Consider the following 21,889-nt stretch of genomic DNA (forward strand, 5'->3'; position numbering starts at 1 on the left):
AGCATACTTTGTATGAGGTTAGTTCATCTCCACGTATTTTTTTTTTCTATATTTAGTTAAACCTGCATGCTAGTTAAGTACATCCTCACATTTTGATCAGAATTAAAAACATGGCAACATATCATTTACGAAAATGTAAAAGAGAAATATTTTTTTCCATTTGGAAGAATGTCTGATAAGCGCTACTCTGGTGACCTCTAGTGGTGGCAGTGTGCTTTGTAGTTTTGATAAGTTAATTTATGATCACAAATCATGCAATCTGTTTCCGACTTTATTTGGGAGGGTTAGAACGCTATTTTAAGAGTTCAAAGTATTTTCTTTTTGAATAAATAATTGTGATGTAGTTTGTAATACAAGCAGAGTAGTGCAGTCCTTCATAAAATGAACCAGATCCAACAGTATTTCCTAAAGAAGTGCATCATTAAGACAGTAAGCTTAGTTTTTAGAATGCTTATTTATTTAACATTACATACAAGATCTTGCATGGTATTTCACATTGAATGTATTGTTAAATAGGTTTCTACTGCTAGTTAAGATTTATTATTTAACTATTTTTTGTTTGCATATTAATATTTTAATGTATGGAAAATGTCAGCAATTCGATTGTTATTTCCATAATTCAATAGATCGTTCCTTATCTCATTTTTTTTTTTGTCTCTCCGCTTCTGGAATTAACATTTTGATCTTCAGCATTCAAGTACTTTTCTTGTTGGTCATGTAGTTGTTTTTCTGCCATATTTTCATTGTCAGCTACCACATGATGGTACATGCCTGCTCCCTATGAAGAATTTAGAGATACATATCAATTGCAAGGAATATAACTGAAATGGTTCAAATGAAGTGTATGTATACCTAAACCCATTTAATAATGAGTTCAGAATGGGTGCCATAAACATGTGATAAAAACTAGTGTGGATGGAATACAGACACCATCTTCAACCTCAAGGGGGCATGAAGAGTCATTTCTAAAAGCTTTTATAAGGAAAACATTTACAAATGCGAAAGCATGATAATAAAACAAACAGTTACATACGTTTAGATGCGGATATTTTCCTGGTGGATATACATGGAGTTGTTTGTAAATGTAATGCCCATTGTGGAAGATCCGGCCCCTATAGTACATCTACAGAATAACAAAAAAAATTAATATTATGAAATGTATGAATGATTTTATAGATTCCCCCCCCCCCCCCCCCTGTATTATCTCTTCTTTTACACAGCATGCATTGGGCAATGGACAAAATACAGTATGAAACATTTTAAACAAATACTTAACTGTATATCAAGTTACACCTAAATAAAAACTAATATTTAGATGTTTAAATTGATTTCAACAAAAATAATAAGCTAAGCTTAGTGACAAAAACTGATCATAATAGCCCTAAAAATAGGACAATTGTCTCCTCCCTCAAAGTTGGAGTAGATCCGATGATTGCATTTGTAAATAAATCTTTACAAATACACAGTGTAACATGAACTTGCCTCCTATTACATTTCAGAGTCTATTAAACAGATTAGGTCGGTTTCACCATCTTTAGCAAGTCACTGTGCAAATGCTATGAAGATGTTGAATGTGTAAGTTAGTTGCTGTAAATAGTGGACACATGATTCTAATTACATAAAAAAAAAAACATGTTCATAAAGATCTGTTAGTTATTCCTCATTGAGTAATACTTTTTATATAACAAGTTCATTGTTTTTTTTATTCCTGATTATAACTGGCTGCAGTAATGCTGTATAGTTTTCTGTAGGCTGATTGGCAGCGGCACCACCTTGGTCTATTAAAAGGCCTAGATGGTCAAAATGAAGACATTACGATGGCTTACTTGTGGGATATCATAAGCAATAAAAAAGGAAACAACTCCATAAATATAAAGACAATACAAATTATTTTAAGAAACACTTGTAAATGTTTTATTGGATATGTGGCTGGGACACAACCGGATTTCACCCACATTCTAACTATAAATTGATTTGAAAAGATCTCAATTACTATTAAATATTTAGTTATTTATGCACAATCATGTCTATATAGTTTACATTAGCGTTTTCAATAATAATAATAATAATAATAATAATAATAATAATAATAATAATAATAATAATAATAAATACTAGTTTTGATACTTGGCAACATTGAAAACAAGCAAATGAGAGTGTAGTATGTATTTTCTACATACATACTACACATTTTATAAGTCATGCAAAATTGTATGCTTGTTTTAAGTTATGTAAAACTACTAACATGTGTATTACTAACTAAATCAACTGAACAATAATAATAATAATAATAATAATAATAATAATAATAATAATAATAATAATAATAATAGAGTGAATATTGAATGCATCATTTTACCCCGTGTTCATCATAGCAATTTAACCCAGGTTGTTGATAAGGGTGACGAAACATCTAAAAAAAAATAAAAAAAAAATACAGAAAATCATTTTAACGATAAGGGTACTGTAGTTGTGTAAAGAGCAACAATTTCTCTGAAGCAGTAATCAGCAGAAACACAAACAGTGAACATGAAAACATGAAAAAAGAGCTTGCATTTATTGGGTAAATGATCTCTTCACCTTTCATCCAAAATCATCTTCATTTCTTAAACAACTCCTTAAAATACATTTTTGAATCCCTTATTAGGTTTATTGATCAATAATCGGTTCTTCACATGTATTTTACTGTTAATTTGGGATATAATAATAATCCTTATTTTTATATAGTGCCTTTCATAGCGAACACCATCACAAAGTGCTTTACAAGATACGAGACTAGGGTGTGTGAACTATGCATCAGCTGTAGAGTCACAACAACGTCTCACCCAAAAGACAGGGAGGTTAAATGACTTGCTCAGGCTCACACAAGAAGTCAGTGGCTGAGCTGAGATTTAAACCAGGGACCTCTTGGTCATAAGCCTGTTTCTTTAACCATTGGACCACACAGCCTCCTATGCCAATATTCCAAATACAACGTGGTTTGACTAAAGTACATGAAGTGATGGGATGCCAGGAAGTGGCAACTTTTCTTTCCTAGCATTGTCATTTAAATATCTGCATATTCGAAATCGAAGTAATGAAAATACATGAAAAGAACCAAAAGATCTTAAACAGAAGAAAAATAATATAATATAACCTGATAGTTTTTACAGTGAGCAAAATGTGATACAGCATGTTGTAAATGTGAAAGTCTGAGGCAAAAGTTGAACTCAAAACATGAATAAAAAATAAAATAGAAAATAGGCTGACATACCATCAAGGCAGAAGCTGCGCTCACAAGGAAAAGGCAAACAATTGCAGTCTTCATGTTTGTTGTCCTAGAAAAAAAATGTGTATATTTATACAGGTATATACAGCAGCTCTCATGGAATCTGTCTTACATGCATTCAAATCCAATGATCGAATATCTGGCTGAATCACACCCTATCAGGGGCTTGTCAGTTATCCGGCTCAAGAAAGGAATGACTACAGTAGTCCATGAACGTTCATCTAGATAAGTATGAGAATCCTAGGATTTGTATACATTTCATATGCAGTATTATATATCTTTTTTTCAAAGATACGATTTCAAGTATTGCAAATATAGCTTGTGAAATTAAAAGAAAATGTAAAGCAATTCAATTATTCTTTTTAAATCAGCAACCTTCTATAACGTATGTATTAGTATATAAAGTATAAAGCTAATGTTACCTTTGGTGTGCAACGAGCTAGAAACCTGAAAAAACAAAATATCTGAGATCCTGAGTTAAAATAAATACTAAATCTACCCCTTATATAGGATATCCATAGTGATATTAATAATACAAATTGGATTATCAGACTCCCACACTTAATTGGTTGGGAGGGCAACAGTGAAGGTGGTTTGTTTGTGGGGGTTGTAAAGTGCAAAGTCACTATGCATCTTCTGTTACAAAATGCAATAAGCTAAAATAGCTAAACTTGTTGACATTAGAATTATAGGTATCTACGTTTTCTATGGAATATTTTTTATAGTGCTTTTAATATGTTTGGATTTTGTCCCAGATCTGGATCTGTTTACAAATTGGCTGTGTTAACGCAATGGAAATCCTCATTGACCAATCAGTCTAAATTAATTAATTTGTAACTGTTCAACATTACCTTACTGTTAATGTTAAGCAGCAGATAATAGGGGAAAGATCTATCCTTCTCCACGGGTATGCCATTTTTAAGTTAAGCAATCAAGTTAATCATCATAATTGAAGACATTGAGAAAGACTTTTAATTGTTGTGATTTGAAGAGTTGGTAATGTTTATTTGATTAACTTATATTCAAACCCTAAAGAAGCAGGTGCCAGTGTTTCATTTGCCATGACATAAGAAAATATGTGGAAATTAAACAGACAGGAACTAACGCCTATTAGAAAATGCTGTGTTTGTTGTTTACCAGTATGCCAATTTATTAAAATGAATTTTAAAAACAGGACTTTCAGCAAAGAACGGATTTGTTTTTTTCATAAAAGACAATTTTGTAAACTTGGACCAATTTCACCATTGGATGGTAAACTATCCAATGCTGTCTTTGGATTAAAAAAAAAATCTGTCCAAAGACATCATTAGACTAGCTTTAGCCAATGTTTTCTATCCAGAGGTACAGTAGCAACAGACACATTCCATCCATATTCAGCCTCAGGATTGATGCTGGTTGGAGGAGTAGCATGTATCTCCCAAAATTGATGGACTGAGTGTGCAAGATTAGAACAGTCAATGGGAAGAACATTATCAAGTTCAGGGTTTTTCTTTTTTTTTTGTGAGTTCTCTAAAAAGGATCATTTTTGTGGGATCAGTCTAGCTTGTGAGTAAAGCTCTTAATGATTATGTACATTAAAGTCTGACTCTTTAAATAACAAAGAAGATCAAGTTTTGGGATTTGAGCCCACCATTTAAAAGAACAGTCCTAAATAAAGCAATTCCTCATGTATTTCAGTAGCAAGATGAGGACCTAATTTTAGATTTCCTCCTCAGAATTTAATTCAATGTAATTATTGATTTTATATATATATATATATATATATATATATATATATATATATATATATATATATATATAATGTACATGTTCCAAATGACAATCAAAGATGTTATCAATCTCCACTCCCATCAACATTCAACTTTGTCAGAAGCACTTCAACATCATCCAGACAAATCATTAATTTCATATCTCATCAATGGCCTTTCATATGGATTTTCCACCGGACTTTCCGAAATTCCGTCATCTTCTTTCACTTGCAAAAATCTACACTCTGCTACAATACAGCCGTATATAGTTAGCACTCTTATTCAAGCAGAAATAGATAAGGGTTTCATGGTTCTGTTTTCTGCTCCTCCATTTCCCACTTTTCGCATTGACTCTTTGAGTAATACGAACGTACTGGTACGTTCACTGCTCTGGTCCCCAGGGAGTACTAACGTACCGGTACATTCTGCAACTTTAAACTTGAATTATTGAGCCTACAAAACTTCTGATAACAAGATATTGTAACACTAGGTTTCTGTAACACCTTTTATTGGTCTCTTGTGCCATCTGCTAGATATTGACTGAAGTACATACAATAAACCATCACAAAAATGTGAGCGATGTGTGTAAACTGGCGAAAATTGTTCAGTGAGAAAGAAGTATTAGAAATAATACTGAATTCAGATTCCAATTTAAATTCAAATACATACAATTCTACCACTGAATCGGATGTCAGCAAGTGTGTCAGTGAAGACGTAAGTGAAGAATATTTACTATCAACGTGACAGGCGTCCAGCAAAGAGGCTGTGTGCCAAGCTCTGTGCATTGCTCTATGCTTCAAGGAGTTCATACGCTGAAGCATTAGACACTCTCACTCCCTCCACCCCCACAACCTGTTTCCCCATATATGATTTATTCGTCTCTCTCTCTCTCTCTCTCTCTCTCTCTCTCTCTCTCTCTCTCTCTCTCTCTCTCTCTCTCTCTCTCTCTCTCTCTCTCTCCCTCTAGTTCAGCCCATTTGTTTTTTGTTAGGACATGTTGTTATGGTTGTTCCAACCCGTTGTTTATTGTCTACCTGTTGTTTTTTAGTCAAAACCTTTACCTATGACAAAATAAAACATTATATTTATTTACGGTAAAAAATTTTTTTTCTGTATTTCGTTAGTGTTCATTACATACATACAAACATATAGCTTTCAGCTTGCTTGTACGCTGTACTCGTAATAATCAAGCGCATGCAGTAGACAGAAAAAAAAACCTCACTCCCGTAGGACCAGCAGTGCATTTTAGAACTCACTACTCAAAGGATTAATCCCATAGACATCGCTACCCGCAAGTATTCAGGTAAAAAAACGCCTCATCATCGACCACTCAGCCCCCCGAGGAAGCCTTACAAGCAGCATAAACTCTCTCATTTCTCACGATCAGTTCTCGCTACATTATATCAAGATAATAGACGCCATCAACCTTATAAAAATAGCAAGTCAAGGTTCATGGCTAGCCAAAGCCAACATATCGGATGATTTCAAAGTTATGCCTATTCACCCCACATTACGTCACTTGTTCGGAATTTGCTTGAACAACAAATATTATTTTTCCACTTAGCTCACTTTTGGCTGCCACAGCAGCCCAAAATTATTCGATACCATTTGAGAAGCACTGTGCTGGATCCTTCTTAATTCCTGCCACGTTCCATTTTTGCTCCACTTAATGGATGGCTTCCTCTTCATTTCTCCTCCATCACATCATCCAGCTCAAGCAATCAACCAACTGAAAACCCTGTTCACTTCCCTCGGCGTCCCACTCTCCAACGACAAAACCATTGGTCCCGTTCATTCTCTGGAATCCCTGGGCATAACGCTCAATACAATAAAATTCAAAACCAGCCTCCTGTCTACTAAACTAGAGCGTATTCGCTCCCTCATCACTTCATTCCCGCTCTCATCTTCTATCAAGAAATGAGATCTTCTCTCTCTTCTTGGCCATTTTAACTTTGCTTTACATATTATCCCCCAGGGCAGGACATTCATCTCTCGTCTCCTTGCACTCTCCAATACAGCCTAAGAATTTAAACTCTCACATCAACATATGATCCAACGCTAGGAAAGACATAAAAATGTGGACTACGCTAATCTCCCACTGGAACAGTCTCTCTCCATTCTATGATGACTACATCTCAGCATCCCATGATCTCTCTCTCTTCACAGACGCATCCCTCATCAACTTTCGGCAGTTTCCTAGCTTCTCAATGGTTCGCCAGCAAATGGCCCCCCAAAATTCAGAATTTATCCCATGTGTTCATATGCTTATGCAAAACTTTTGTCCGTAGCTGTATAACTTTCACTTCGCAGCACCTATTGTTTCCATACATATTAAAAACCAGATAAACATTTTTCTATTCCATTTACTGTGAATGTAGTCAGTTTAGCTACCGTATAATATGTCAGCTCAGACACGAATATACAAATTACTGGTGCATTGGTTTATGAATAATATTGTTTTTTGATTGAAATACATTTGGTTGCAACTCAGCAACTTTGTTTTGGGTGGTTCTATCTTGGTTTCCTTGTAGGTTGGTTGGTTTCTCTGTAAACATATTGTTTTAATTCCTTAGTTGTAAAAAGTAAGACATTACATTACACTGGCCAGAATATGAGTGCCCCGTTGTAGTAAAATAAAATAATAAAATGTTTAATATAAAAAAAGCAATACAACATTTTGTTTATACAAAGATTTGTTGTTGTTTTAATGTTAATGTATTTCTGGAAGCAACAATTTAAAGGTGAACTCATGTCGTTATTTTTTATATAAGAATGACATAGATTTGAATTCCTCATGACATTTCTCATTGTTTATTTGTAGATCTTTGTTTAAATGTATAATATGTAAAAACAAATATGGTGACTGAATGATGTAATGCATGGCCCCAGAGCAAATGACCAGTGAAGTAGGAAACCTTTTCTGCAAGATTGATGAAAAGGTAAAGCAGTGAAGAAGTATAACTGTGTTAAACACAATTATAAAAGGTGTTAAATGTATTTAAAAAACAGTTTACCTTTATGAATGAAGGAATTAAACAGAAAGAGATTATAAAACCAAGTACTTGAGGGTAGTATATGAAATACAGGAGTGCCAACAAGAATATAAAATCTGCTTATTACATAGAATATCCAATCAGCAGGTCAACAAAAATAAATGGTTCCACACAACTAATTCAGTGGGTAATGTAGTTGTTAGTGGAAAATTGTTGTTAATGGAGCCAATTCTGTTTATCCTATTACACTATTACACAATGTACAGACTTATTTTCACAAACTGTCTTACCTTGTTGGCATGTTATTTATAACTCATACTTATTTTCTTTGGCAAATTGACAAATTGTGTATTAACTTGAGGAAAACTGCTGGCTATATAGTTGCAGGCACAAGTATTCCTTATTATACCATGATTCAAGGTAACAGATTGACGACAAGCATCTAGTAAACTTTAACCCCTTATAATAAAACAAAAAGCAAACCACACTTCCAGTAATTTAACAAATAATCTTTATCAAAAAGCAAACAAACATATTTTGTTTAAAGTATTCATTCATGACAGAAGTATTGTCACTCTTGCTTTAATATTTCATGTGTCCTACTTTTGCTTTTATTATGGCTTTCAGACATTTATGATAATTCTTAATCATCACCGGTCTATTTATAAAATAACTAAGGAGATGGGAGTAAACAACCCCTTTTACTTACATCCATGATCACTGCCTGGCAACAATTCACAATACAAAAGAATGTTTTGGCGGCAAAATGACGAGGCACACTGTATGATTCTCACTGAAATGCAAAACCTGCATGCACTTGGGTTATGCTTTTTTCTAAATGAGTTCAACTTAATAATACTAAATCACTCTTAGTACAGGCATGAGTTTTGCTGAAGAGATGTCATTATTACCATACCAAATGTTTGCCCTATGGTACATTTTGATTTAAAATAAAATCGGCAGTGCATTTTTTTTTACATAAAGAGAAAGACAAGGGAGATAAAATCATTAAAAATAAACCAGAAATCTGTCTTTAATCATGCCTGCATATAGGACAAAACATTAATACATGGTATCTGCTAAATACATAAATTATTATTATTATTAATAATAATAATAATAATAATAATAATAATAATAATAATAATAATAATAATAATAATAATAATAATGGTGGTCTGAGTGGTCCAGACCACTGTGACGTCACAACGCTGAGTGGTGCAGACCAGGGCCACAGAATGCTACAACTCCTACTGAGTATTGGGGAGAAACAAAACAGGCTAAACAAACTTATTAAATGCAGCATTGTTTGAGTATTTCTTGTGTCCTCCTTTTGATTTTAATATGGTTTTCAGATCTTTATGATAATTATTAACCAGTATGTTACATCTTGTTGGTGAAATCTGGGCCCATTCTGTCTTGCATATTTCCTTCAGCACAGACAGATTGGGTACAAGATGCTTGGCTACAGCTTTTTTCAGATCAGTCCAAAGCATTTTTGTTGGATTGAGATCTATTGATTGCAAAGGACATTCCAGAACTTTTATCTTCATTTTCTTCAAGAATTCCAGTTGACTTCACCGTATGATTTGGGTTGTTGTATTGGAAGATAAACTGACTGCCAATCAGCTTATGAGCAGATGGTATCATTGTATGTTGTAGAATGTTTTGATACATGGCTGTGGTCCATTTTTGGGGAAACACTCTATTTAAGTCTTATTGGGCAAGATCATTTTGTTGAAGAATGCTTCAGATATCTGTTCATATTTCTGGGCAAATTTTATAGAGTTTGTTTTATGAATTTTAAAAGTGGTTTGCAGCGAGGTCTATGTGCATACAACTCCCCTGTGTTCAGGTGCCTCTGTACAGTTCTTTTGTGCACCATTATGGCTGATGCTTCTAAATCTTATTTTAGTCCTTGTCTCTTGGATTTTGTTTTAGCTGCTCAGATGATTCTCTTACCTGCTGCAGCCATAATCTTCTTTGGACATCCACTTCTTTGAAATGTTTCAGTTGAATTTGTTCTGTGGTACTTCTTGATTATTGCTCTGATTGTGGATTTTGGTATTCCATGTTTCTTTGATACTGTTCTGTAGCTATTTAATTTGTTGTATTTTGCTATGAGTGCTTGTCTTGACCATTATCTGCTGTGTTACTAAAACTTTCTTCTTCAACAGATGTTGAAAATGATTACCTTTTACTGGCTATTGGCTTGGAATGTAAATGTGCCAATACTTTTGTCATTAATAAATATTTGAAAATGCTTACATGCCTCTTTTTTAAATAACAAAAATGGTGTATTTTGGTCTTTATCATATTAATTAGTGACTAATGGGGGGGGGTTGGTGGAGTAGCCCAGAGGTTTGATACAGACAGGACTACATCCCCCAGAATGCCTTGGGGTTTGGAATTAGAGCCAGCAGGGGAAACACCTGGCTCTAATGAAATGAGGGACATCTACCTGTGGTTAAGCAGGCAGGCATATAAGGAATTCAAAATGTGTTTGCACTCTGTGTGAAGTCTGTCGGCCCCTTGTGGAGCCTGGGTGTAACCTGTGTTGGAAGATCTGAACAAAGTTACTGTGTATAATGGGTGTACTGTATGTAACTTGTTGTAGTAACAAGTGGTTTTGGTGCCCTGTAAACGGCTTAGCTGTCCGGTTGATAGCTAAGACTGTGAAAAGTTTAGTTAGCACTCCTTGGTGGAGTTAGGCTTTTTTTGTTTATTTTGTTTAATTGTTTGTGTTAATAAAAGTGAGTGAAAGTGCTTAACTTGCAGTTCCTGTGTCTGGGTCTACTATTTCAAAGGGCGCCAGCCAGCCTTGCCCTACTCCACAATATATATTTAAATGTGTTTGGGGGTGACTTAATTTGACATGTCCTAGTATTCCTTTCTGTGTTCTACCTGTGTGTACAGTACCTATACAGGTTGTCAGTGTGCTGTACCCTGTTGTTGCAATAACAATTTGTTATATATTTGTATTAAAGGCTAGAGACAACAATACACCTGTACCTGCTGTGTTCTTTAGTTATGTGTGTTCTGATGAGATCAGCATCAGAATATCAATATCAACTATAGTGCAATACTGTCCAATCATTTTGCATTAAGTTTCATTCTTTATACACCCAGAATATTGCATTTAAGGAGTATTAAGCATGTCAGCTCAATACCAGGATAACAATACTGTTGATTAATACCAGGTTAACCACAGGGGCTTATGCAATCTAGTGGGATTCCCATGTTTTGTCAAATGTTTTAAGTTTCCATGTTTCCTTTTTATTTTTTTTTATTTTTTATTTGACCGACAAATCATTGCCCAAACACTGGCATGTTACTTAATAAAGCATAAAAACAACACTGGTCATGTATTTACTCAAGAATGTATTTTTTGATCCAATTGTAAGCGACTCTGCAGCAGTAGCAGTTGTGATACATAGTTCACCCCCTGGTCTCTGTAAGTCTCTTCGGATAAAAGTGACTGCTAAATGACTAATTAATAATAATAATAATAATAATAATAATAATAATAATAATAATAATAATAATAATGCAGAAATCATTCAATTCTTGTGATTACTGGGGTCAGTTGCATTGTCAGTATGCACCTGTTTAAAACAGGATAGTCTGTCACTTTTGATGGTGGAGGGTTTCAGTGACTGGCTTCAGGGTGCATTGCCATATTATTGGTAAGCTTGAAATAAGTTTGTGAGGATGTTTTTTTTTTTCAAAAAGTAACCTTTATTTTACATTTGGCCTACCAGGGAGCCAGGGGACAGCAAGAACACATTCAACCATTACAACAATCATATCAACTGTCTATAATACACAACGTATAACACCAAATAAACCTTATGCCAGATCTTTGTTCTTAATGTTTTGTTCTTAACAAAACAAGATAACTATACTTTTTATTAGATAATTTGGCAGTTATTTGAAAAGGGCCTACTTTCACTCACAGTGCCCAACTATTCCTTGGTGTCTTTTTACCATATGCTTCCGCGGTTTACCAAGAGTGTGCTCTATTTATTTAAAAGAAATTACAGTACCGTTTAAATAATTTCTCCAAAGGTATTGGTAAATGTGGGGTCCACTATGTCACTGGGCATGCTCATGTTACTACTTGCAGCAGTAGGAGGTTAACATAAATTAAAAAAAAAATAATTTTTGTTTTTCAGAATGTTTTTAGACTGATAACATTGACATTTTAAGGCAGGATTGCACATTAGGCCATGCACCTCCCCAAGCAACAACCTGTGCCCCCTATATATAAGCATACTCTGAGCATAGTAATTAAAGTAGCCAGTAGTGTTTGATTTCTGTTTTTGTTTAAAATAAGTGGGGATATCAGAACAACTGCTAATAAACATATTTTGTCTACAATAGTATAAAAAAACATGCAGTTGTATTATCTAAAATAGCAAATGAATTATAAAAATAAAAAAATGCCCCTTTGTTTTTCAAACATATATAATATACAGTTGGCATGATTTCTATTTGTTTATTTATGTACATTTCTAATTTATTTAAAACATAGGTATGCAGTCAATGCATCAATCTTCCACATTAAAATGCTGCTCTAGCTTCTCTAGTGCAGAACTATATATTTGTTGACATGTGACAGATAATACACTTTTTAAAGGGAAAATCTCATATTTAAACAGAACATGTTTAAAACATTCTTTGTGCAAAGCATATTATATGTAAATAATGTAATCTTGGCGTAGTATATCTTAAGCTTATTATGTATTATTGAAACCACTGAAATACATTATTAATTTGAGTACAGACAAAATCATATTTTTGCATAGGTATTTTTATCATTGATGATAGCATTGCTGTTCAATCATCATCTCCATGTTAATAGCCTCCATTATTATCACTGTTTTCATATCCCTGGTCCCCTTTGTCTGCTTCATTGTCATCTCCATCCTCACCATTATCATCTCCCCCATTGTCATAACGTTCTTCATTATAATAATCTCCACCATCACCAGTATTCTGTACATTAGTATTCTCACTATTGTCACCAGTATCTTCAGCATTATCATAATCTCCAATTTTGTAATAGTGCTCATTTGCAGTGCCATCGGTATCTCCCCCATTATAATAATCACCATTTTTGGCATTAGCCTTCCAATCATTTTCACTGTTGCCAGCTTCTTCAACGTCAACACCAGTGTCTCCATTTTCAGCAATTTCATTACCATTGACATCATATCCATTGTCACCACTGTCAACAACTCCATTGTCCCCATTGTCTCCATGGTCCCCATTGAACTGTGAATATGTCACAAAAATGTAAATGCTCACTCTTCATCACACACACACACATAATATATAAATTCCTTCAAACATTGGGGTTGATTAAAAGCAGAATTATTTTGGTAGATGTTTTTTTTAACCTACTCAGACCCTTTACTCTATAAATGTCTTGGTATCCCTGAATAGATTATTGTCGCATCTTCGAATACACATGACATAGTTCAGTGATCAATCCGATCTAAAATAAAACAAAAAATGAGGGCAGAGATAACAACATTTTCTAAGTAAGAGGTCTGAATGGGGGTAACAAATACTCCCACCCACAGTCAAAAAATCCTGATTGTATAAAAGCAGTATGTAAACACAGTCAAAGTGTGTCATCTAGAAAGAGATTAGTGATAGTAAATAGCAGAGTAAACATAAGAAACACAAAGTGCATAGTGGGTTAAATATTCAGTCTAACCAGTGTGGGTGAGACGTTTCGTAATTCACTTATTTATGTTCTATCTTTGGCGCCATCATCTGCCAATTATGTATGGCCTGTGTCTAATTATCACTGTTTAAGAGAAGGTTTATTATTTCACTGCAACCGATTATATACATAGTAGTAATACAGTAGAACCTCAGAGTTACAAACACCAAACTTACAAACTGAGAGGTCTACCGAACACCCCGCTTTCAGATGGAAGTATGAAATCACTCAACCATTCGTACAAAACAACAGATAGACACTTTTATAAGCAGGATGTTGGTCATGAAGAAGGCAAAGAATACAAATGAGCCAGATTTTGGAGCAAATATGATCAATTTCTTTTCCAGCCAAAGGAGGCTGAATGACTGAGTAAAATCAAATAAAAACAAGCACTACATGTACCCATGTTTTCCTGGATGTTCCTAGTTACAATTTCAATGATAACCTAAATTGAATCTTTTTCCATTTATGGTGCGTTTTAAAGACTTCATAACCATATGAGTATGGCATTACTGTGCTGTATCCTTGTATTATTTGCCAGATTCGGGCTGTAGATAGCAGGTGTAGATATTAATTAAAAGGCTTGGCCTTAGACTGCTAAAACTGACAACAAAAATGTTCATAAGAAATGAGTGAGACTTGAAATGACATGAAAATGTGTAAAAAAAAAGTGCTTACTGTCTTTTGTACTAAACTTATAAACTCTTTCTGTTATGCCCTAGTGTCCTACTCTCTGTGCTATATTTGAAGAAGTGACTTGGGTTAACTTAGTAGTAACTGTCTGTGTTAGTTGTATTTTGAAGAATAATTTTTACATGGTATACCATGAAAATGTATGCATATGTTTGATCTGATTTGTTTGAAATAACATAATGTAGTCTTTATTTTCTCCTTGCACACGGCCTATATTTAAATGTATATATTTACCTGCAAACCACTTTTTCCGGACACTTCCCCCTCATTGCCAGTTCCTTCTTCTCCGTTGCCATCATCACCATTTCCATTTTCATCAGCTTCATCTCCACCATTTTCATCAGCTTCATTTCCACCATTTTCATCAGCTTCATTTCCACCATTTTCATCAGCTCCATTGACAGGTTCCTCTGCATTGCCATTACTTTCCTCTGATTCATCAGAGTTGCTCGAGTCACTCTGGGGAAACCAATCAAAGAATGTGCAGCATTTTTTTAAATTTTTGGCCCTAGTCAAAAATTTCAAAGTCTGTTTTGATTAATATAAAGCTTGAAAGGTTTTCAGGCAGGAAATCTATAGTATCATTACTACAGTCCCTAGTACATTAATTGGTCAATCTACAAGCCAATTACCGCCAAGTTTCCATCAGCCTATAAGGTATACAAACCTCCCTCGCAAACTCAGTCCTGCCTTGCTTTCGAATTACCATTCATCGTTTGTTTGGTTACATATCCCTGCCGGTTGTATCGGTGTTGTCCTTACTTTCGCATTATTGACTCGACTTCTCCAATCGTAGACCCAGTTCCAGGATTCAGCAGGGAAATGTCCTGACAGGAATCGTCTAAAACCATATCCACCTTACAAACACTGCAATGTTTCATTTTGCAGCAATCCTTCATCCCTGTCACTTTGTCGCCGAATGTTCCTCATTCCAGTAAACTTTATGATCAAAATCCACAAAGGTAGGAACGTAAATTTAGTCATATTGTTACTTCTCCTCGGAATGCATGACTTCAAGTTCAGGACACAAAGTAACTTTTCCAGAATTGTTTCATCTAGTTTTCAGACACAGCCCCGTGAGGCATAACAATTCACATAGCCGAATGCGAGAGCAATCACGCACAACAGGATAACAGAAAAAAGAAAATAAATAGTTCATTTCTGATCCATATGACTGCTGTCTCAATATCGCACAGCCAATTCTTCAAGATCAAAAGCAATTCAAACAGTAAATTTTGTCCCGGGACTTTCAATTTCGTCACTCACATTATTTTTCTAGGTAAGACATTCATATCTCGTTTCACTGCTGTATGATACAGTAAAAATGCGGTATGAAGTTTGTGCCAACATCTACAGTATTTCCGGAAAAGCCACAGTCTTGTATCAACTTAAAAGAAGTGAATTACAAAATATGATGAGACTGGGTTCAAAATATTCCAAGCAAGATCTTGTACCTGTGGTACTTCAGTTAAGTTACAAACATACATTTCTACATGTTTTATAAAAGCTGCTTGCCGCCTTAGAATCTATTATTCTTGCTTTCTCTAACTTATTGCTTCTAACCCCCAGTAAACTGGATGTTCTATCACTCACTCACTCACCAATCCTCCAGATCAATGAACCATCTCAATGGATCCAATAGAAAATCTAGTCTAATTCGCAGTGTGCTTTACACACGGATGTAGGAGCAGCGCCTTATTTTCATTCCCCTTCTACTTTTACTCAATGCAATTAGTGTCTCTTACATACCTCATTACTCATCAGATTAAAATATCACTCGTTAATTGCAGTTCAATCATGCTCGGTCATGTCGACTACTCAAATTTCTTCTATAGAATCGATGGCTTTCATTTACTTAATGAAATTCATGTCTCCCTACGATATGCATTACTAATCAGGTTGATATATCACCTTCGCTACTCGCAATTAATGTTTCCTTTAACTCACTACCCTGGATACAAATGTCGCTGCAGGACATCCAAAGATCTGCTCCAATCTTCATCTTCCAAACCACCCATCACAAAGGAGCCCTGGAGTCCTGTCAACACACTGTGCTCCGGATGCTTCTCCCCATTCAAGGATGTCCTTCTAGAAATAACTTTTGTCTCTGCTACCGGCATGGTGAACTCACAACCGAAACCAGTTCCTTGATCCATCATCAGACCTTCTAGCTACCTATCGAGGTCCTGCTGCAGTTCAAGAGGTGTTTTCTATCTTTCTTAAACAAAATCTGATAAATTAAGGGAAGGAGTAACTGTTCACATTGCTCGCACTAATTCTGTTTTATGTCCTCACACTTCCATGCTGAGATATCTGGCCTTCAGACCCCGATCCATGCCTCTTTTCTGCAAGACTCCAAGATCTTCTCCAATAGGCGGTCTTTCTTCCATGATCTAGTCATGCCATTCTTTCAGCGATGCTCCACTGCCTAATATGTTTTGTTCACCGGGATGAACAGGTCGCATAGATTTATTATTTCATTGTTTTTTTTGTTTTTTTGTAGCAGGCGGCACCGGGATGCTCCAAAGGATGAGGCTATGCTCCAACTACTTTTACTCGACTTATTTTTACTTATTTTTTACTTACATTTACTCTACTATTTTTTTATTCACCGATTGTTTGGGTTCAGTGTTTTTGGAAATCTGTAAGATTTTGTATTATAATAAAGGTGCTTATTTAACGCAACATTGTCCTGAATGAATACCATTATGATTGAATAAATCAAGTTTGCCGTTCATTAAAACGTTTTTTCAACTGTTGTAGACAGGGTTAGAAATCTATTTTTTCAAAGCCCACGAAAACTCAAAAAATGTTTATAAACAAAAGAACAAACCTTAAAACAGTTTTGAGAATAAGGCTATTTCATAACACTTTTAAAATACTTAATATTTAATTTGATTTTTTATATAGAATTTAGTGATTCACTTTAAGTATAACAGAATGACTTTATTAATAGTATCACTTATATGTATTACACACAATTGTAAATGTGAAAAACAGTCATGATTGTTTTCATATTTGTATCCTCATGTCCTGGAATATTAAACAATTTATTTCTTCTCTCACCATCATTTGTAATATTATAGCGCCTTCTACAAAAAGGTTAAACATAGTAGGAGGAAGTAAATTACTTCGGTAGCATTCCTTCTTTATAAAAATGACCCAAGATACTTTTGCATGACAACAACAACAACAATAATAATAATAATAATAATAATAATAATAATAATAATAATAATAATAATAATTACATTGTCTGAGGTATCTCCATTCTCATCTGAAGTGTCATCACTTTCCTGAAAAAAATAAATAAATAAATAAAAACCCATCATCCTTGCCCCTAAATAATAGGCTTGTGCGACCTAACTGAAAAATCCTCCCCGGCACACCTGAATCATTAACCTAAAGTCAATTCTCCACCTTGCAAGTCTCCCTTAAAATTATGCCTTTTACATATTGTTTTGACTACAGTACTGTATTTACATTAAAAAATATATATATATTTGTAGTTTGTTACTTATTTGGTTTTAAACTGTGCAGTTTACGCTCTTATTACAATACACAAGACCATAAACGAAAGTTTCCACATGGTATTTATAGGCTTTACTAGTTGATTACTCATTGGTTCTACATTGTGTAGTTGTGGCATTGGTACAGATATGCCTGTTTGGCATCATGACAAATTGTATTGTTACCCCCCTAGTCAAAGAAGCAGGTATTGCTGTTGCAGTAACATTACTGGGAACAGTTCATTCAATTACAATATTTGCATATGCTTTCTGATAACTGTGTATACCAGACTTTTGAAATTGGTAATTTTTAAAGAAGTGTATATATTTCATGCATTGTATGGATAAGCATCTTACCTCTTTTTCTGTATTTTCTTTTGCCTACATTAAAAAATAAAAGAATATGCATTGGGGGTGGCAGTGTCGTTTCCTGCTATTACCAGCCGGAGTTTTTCTACAAAAATTAAACTCATTGGCACCATCTGGTGGCAAATTGATAACATTAAGATTTTGCAATGGGTTCAAAATAAAAATGTCATACCACATTTAGAAAAGGTTTAATAATGTATGCCTTTGCATTGTGTTCCAGCTGTAAGACTACATCTCCAAAGCTACATCTCCAAAACAGCAAATGTGTCTTGTTAGGTAGAATGTTGACGACAATACTGACCCTGTTGTTCTTTTTTTGCAGGTGTGGTCTTTGACAATTGCATTTGCAGGTTTGGTATTCTTTTAAAAGCAACAGGATGATTTCCAAATGATAATACACTGTGATGTATAATGATCTGCTTATTCTCATGAGTCAAACTAGCAAAATAACGGAGTAATCATACCTCTTGCTCCTCCGAACTGGCAGACCGAACTTTCCGGTGCCTGTGCGTCTACATTAAAGAATTAAAAACAAAACAAAACATAAAGCTTAAAAAAAAACACACACACCTGTCCTATTGCTATTCATTTGAGCACTTGATTCTGCATTGATAATATTGTTTAAAGAAATATACTTACTGGGAATGCAAGGGCTACTGCCAAGAAACAGATTAATAAAAGTGCAATCTTCATCTTTTAAAAGGTTCTGGAACAGATTCAAAAAGTGAAACACTGGATATTAAACGGTTTTGAAATAACAATGTATTTCTAAGATTAATTAAAAAAGGGCAGGGATACATTTATACAAAATGTGATAATAGCCGTCTGTTAAAGATGTATAGCCATACTTAGGTACTCTACCAAAAAAAAAAAAAAAGGTTGCAATAAAATTAGTAGCCTTTATAATAAATGTATTATATGTATTTATATTTAAATGTAATGTTTAAGTAACAAATGTAAAACAAAGTCAACAAGTTTTACCACTTGATTGCTCATTGGTTATTATCAATCAGTCAATAAAATGTATTTTGTATAGCGCCTTTCATGCCAAGGCATCCCAAAGCGCTTCACATTGCAAATAAATATACTATACAATAATATAATATAATATACAATAAAATATCAAAAAACATCAAAAAACAAATGGGGAAAAAAAGAAAAATAAATACATATTAACAAAACTCTAAAATAGGCCATCACAATCTACAACACGGCCTCTGCGTAAAGATGTGTTTTAAGCTTTGATTTAAATGCATTTATCGAGTCAGCATTACGGATTTCAATTGGAAGATTGTTCCATAATACAGGTGCATAATGACTAAAGGCTCTTCCACCACAAGAGCTACGTTTTATCATTGTAGTCACCAGAAGCCCAGCATCAGCAGATCTCAACTGGTGTCCAGGGACACTATTATTGCTATTATATTATATACAAATGCCTGCTTTTCTTAGAAAACATTTGGTCACATTGGCATCATTACAAATGTTATTGATAACACCTCGTTATTGATAATACCCCCCCCCCCCCCCCCCCCCCCCCCCCCCCCCCCGTGTAATACAGTGTAGTTGATAACTCCAATGTAGCCATCCAGTCTATAATCTGGTCATATTTTCTATAACAATCTGGTCTTAGGTTCTGAAAACTAAACCTAATTCAGTTAGTTTACTGAGAATAGCACTTTTTCTGTGTTTACTTGACTTAGAACAAATAATCAAATACCAATATTCTGTTATGCCTTCTGTAGATGACTTGTAAGATTGAAATACATTGTATGCAAAACTTTATTATTCTTGTGCATGTAAGCGCATTGACTGTTTTCTTTAGTAACATGAGAGCAGAAAGATAGAAAAGCAAAACTTAATGCTTTTTAATTACAAATGCAAACATTTTACTGACCACCCAAACAACTGAAGCTTTCTAATAAAATGTATTGCAATAGAATCCACAACAAACTCACAAACAAATTACAGTTTTCTCACATGTAAGCATCTGTCAGCTCTAAAGCAAAACTTACTGAGAATAAAAGTTTTCCTTTTGTATGTTGTTTCACCAATAACCAAATAAGATGAATAATCACAAATAAAATAATGAATTGTGTACAACTAAACACATTCTTACCTCCTCTTGCCCTTAAAGTTGTACCCTTGAAAAAAAAAGAAATGTCTAGATTACTGAAGACAATATACTAGAGTGAAGTATTTTAGGTTAATTTCAACTTCTCAAACTCCCAACTAAGTAGGATGCAACTTAAATAGTGGCTAGAATATATTCAACCAATCAATACACAGGAAAGGAATTCAAAGTGTTACCATCATTTTAAAAAGTACAGCACACCCACATGATGGAAAACACATTCAGAGGTCTATTTAACATGAAAAAGTCCTTGTGGTTACTGGCTAGACAACTGTCGGCTTTAAGGCTGGCTTTCTAAATTTAATTTTATATAGTCTATTTAGGGAATGTTTTGTTAAATGCCCACTAACATTACAAGATGTTAAAAGTACACTGGTTACATGTTATTCATTATTATTATACATTCCTGAATGTTTTTATAAGTGGGCTCAGTTAAAAATACAGTATACTGTATATTGGCACAACATTTTAGTACCTAAATAAGTCATACATCAATTATATAGGGCAATACCCAAGACTTGGGCCAGTTGACTGGTCTGCTGTTTTACAGGTCTGCAATACAGACTTCACAATAGTCTATCTTTGGTTCTAGCAAGTACAAGTATGACAAAATACGATTCAATAACAGAGCAGATAACAGTGTCAGTGATAGTTACATCAGGATATAATTAAATACAAAATACTACAGATTAAATAACACTTGACAGATTACAGTACTCTAAAGTACAAATGCAAAAAAATAGGGGGCAGATAAGAGCAAGTAAAGCGCATTTAAGGAAGAGTGATAAGTGTCCAGAGGGAAAAAAAGAGGAGTTTTACAGGTGCTGTCTGAAGAGGTGAGTCTTGAGGAGGCGCCGGAAGGTGGTCAGGGACGTGTTCAATTTGTATCCCAAAGATCAGCCTGCTGCTCTCAGTGAGTCTGTCAAAGCCACCACAAGCTTGGTACCTGCAAAAACTTAAATCTGTTTCTATCAAAGAGACATATAACTTTCTCTCAAAAAAGGTGATCGCACCTTGTACAAGGGAAGACAGGTTTTAGATTTATTCATGACAAAAGAGTCGACTGTTCAGTGACTGACCTTTAATGTAGTTTACAGTTTTAACTACTGTGCTCAGTGTTCATTCAGGTCCTCACACAGATTTTTACCTACCAGTGGCCCTTATTTTTTCCCATCATAGCGGCTGACCCATCAGAAGAACATGCAACGAGGTTTTCATATGGCAGGCTGTGCACTGTAAAGTAACGGTCCACTTCATGAAAAATATCCTCATCCGTTGTGGTGTTAAGATTTGTAGACATTAAGATATCCTGCTTTAGTTCAGCTTCATCGATGTACCGCACATACACAAGTAGGACCGCCTCATCTGCCACTGTGGTTGTTTCATCCAACTGGATTACAAATTGTGTCATCTGTAATTTTTGTTTATTCTGTCTTTCACT

At 34.5% G+C, this 21,889-nt stretch overlaps 1 protein-coding gene and 1 long non-coding RNA gene across 2 annotated transcripts in view; one reads left to right on the forward strand and one right to left on the reverse strand.

Annotated features, from left to right (window-relative positions):
• The window catches only part of LOC131700620 (uncharacterized), a 32,210-nt gene extending 14,133 nt beyond the window's left edge, over positions 1–18,077 (forward strand). The window contains exon 3 of the long non-coding RNA XR_009308450.1: positions 16,410–18,077. This is a non-coding gene — a long non-coding RNA (uncharacterized LOC131700620). The remainder of the gene's footprint in view (positions 1–16,409) is intronic.
• On the reverse strand, positions 11,620–20,529 carry LOC131700617 (N66 matrix protein-like). The gene is made up of 7 exons (XM_058999122.1): positions 20,434–20,529; positions 18,954–19,020; positions 18,779–18,826; positions 18,303–18,326; positions 17,688–17,732; positions 14,671–14,895; positions 11,620–13,286 (listed from the first exon to the last, which is right to left on the reverse strand). The coding sequence occupies exons 2-7, from the start codon at positions 19,005–19,007 to the stop codon at positions 12,867–12,869; spliced, it is 816 nt and encodes a 271-aa protein (XP_058855105.1). The 5' UTR covers positions 19,008–19,020; positions 20,434–20,529; the 3' UTR covers positions 11,620–12,866.
• Positions 20,530–21,889: the final 1,360 nt, after the last annotated feature.

The sequence above is a fragment of the Acipenser ruthenus genome, chromosome 2 (assembly GCF_902713425.1).
Source record: "Acipenser ruthenus chromosome 2, fAciRut3.2 maternal haplotype, whole genome shotgun sequence".
NCBI lineage: Eukaryota > Metazoa > Chordata > Actinopteri > Acipenseriformes > Acipenseridae > Acipenser > Acipenser ruthenus.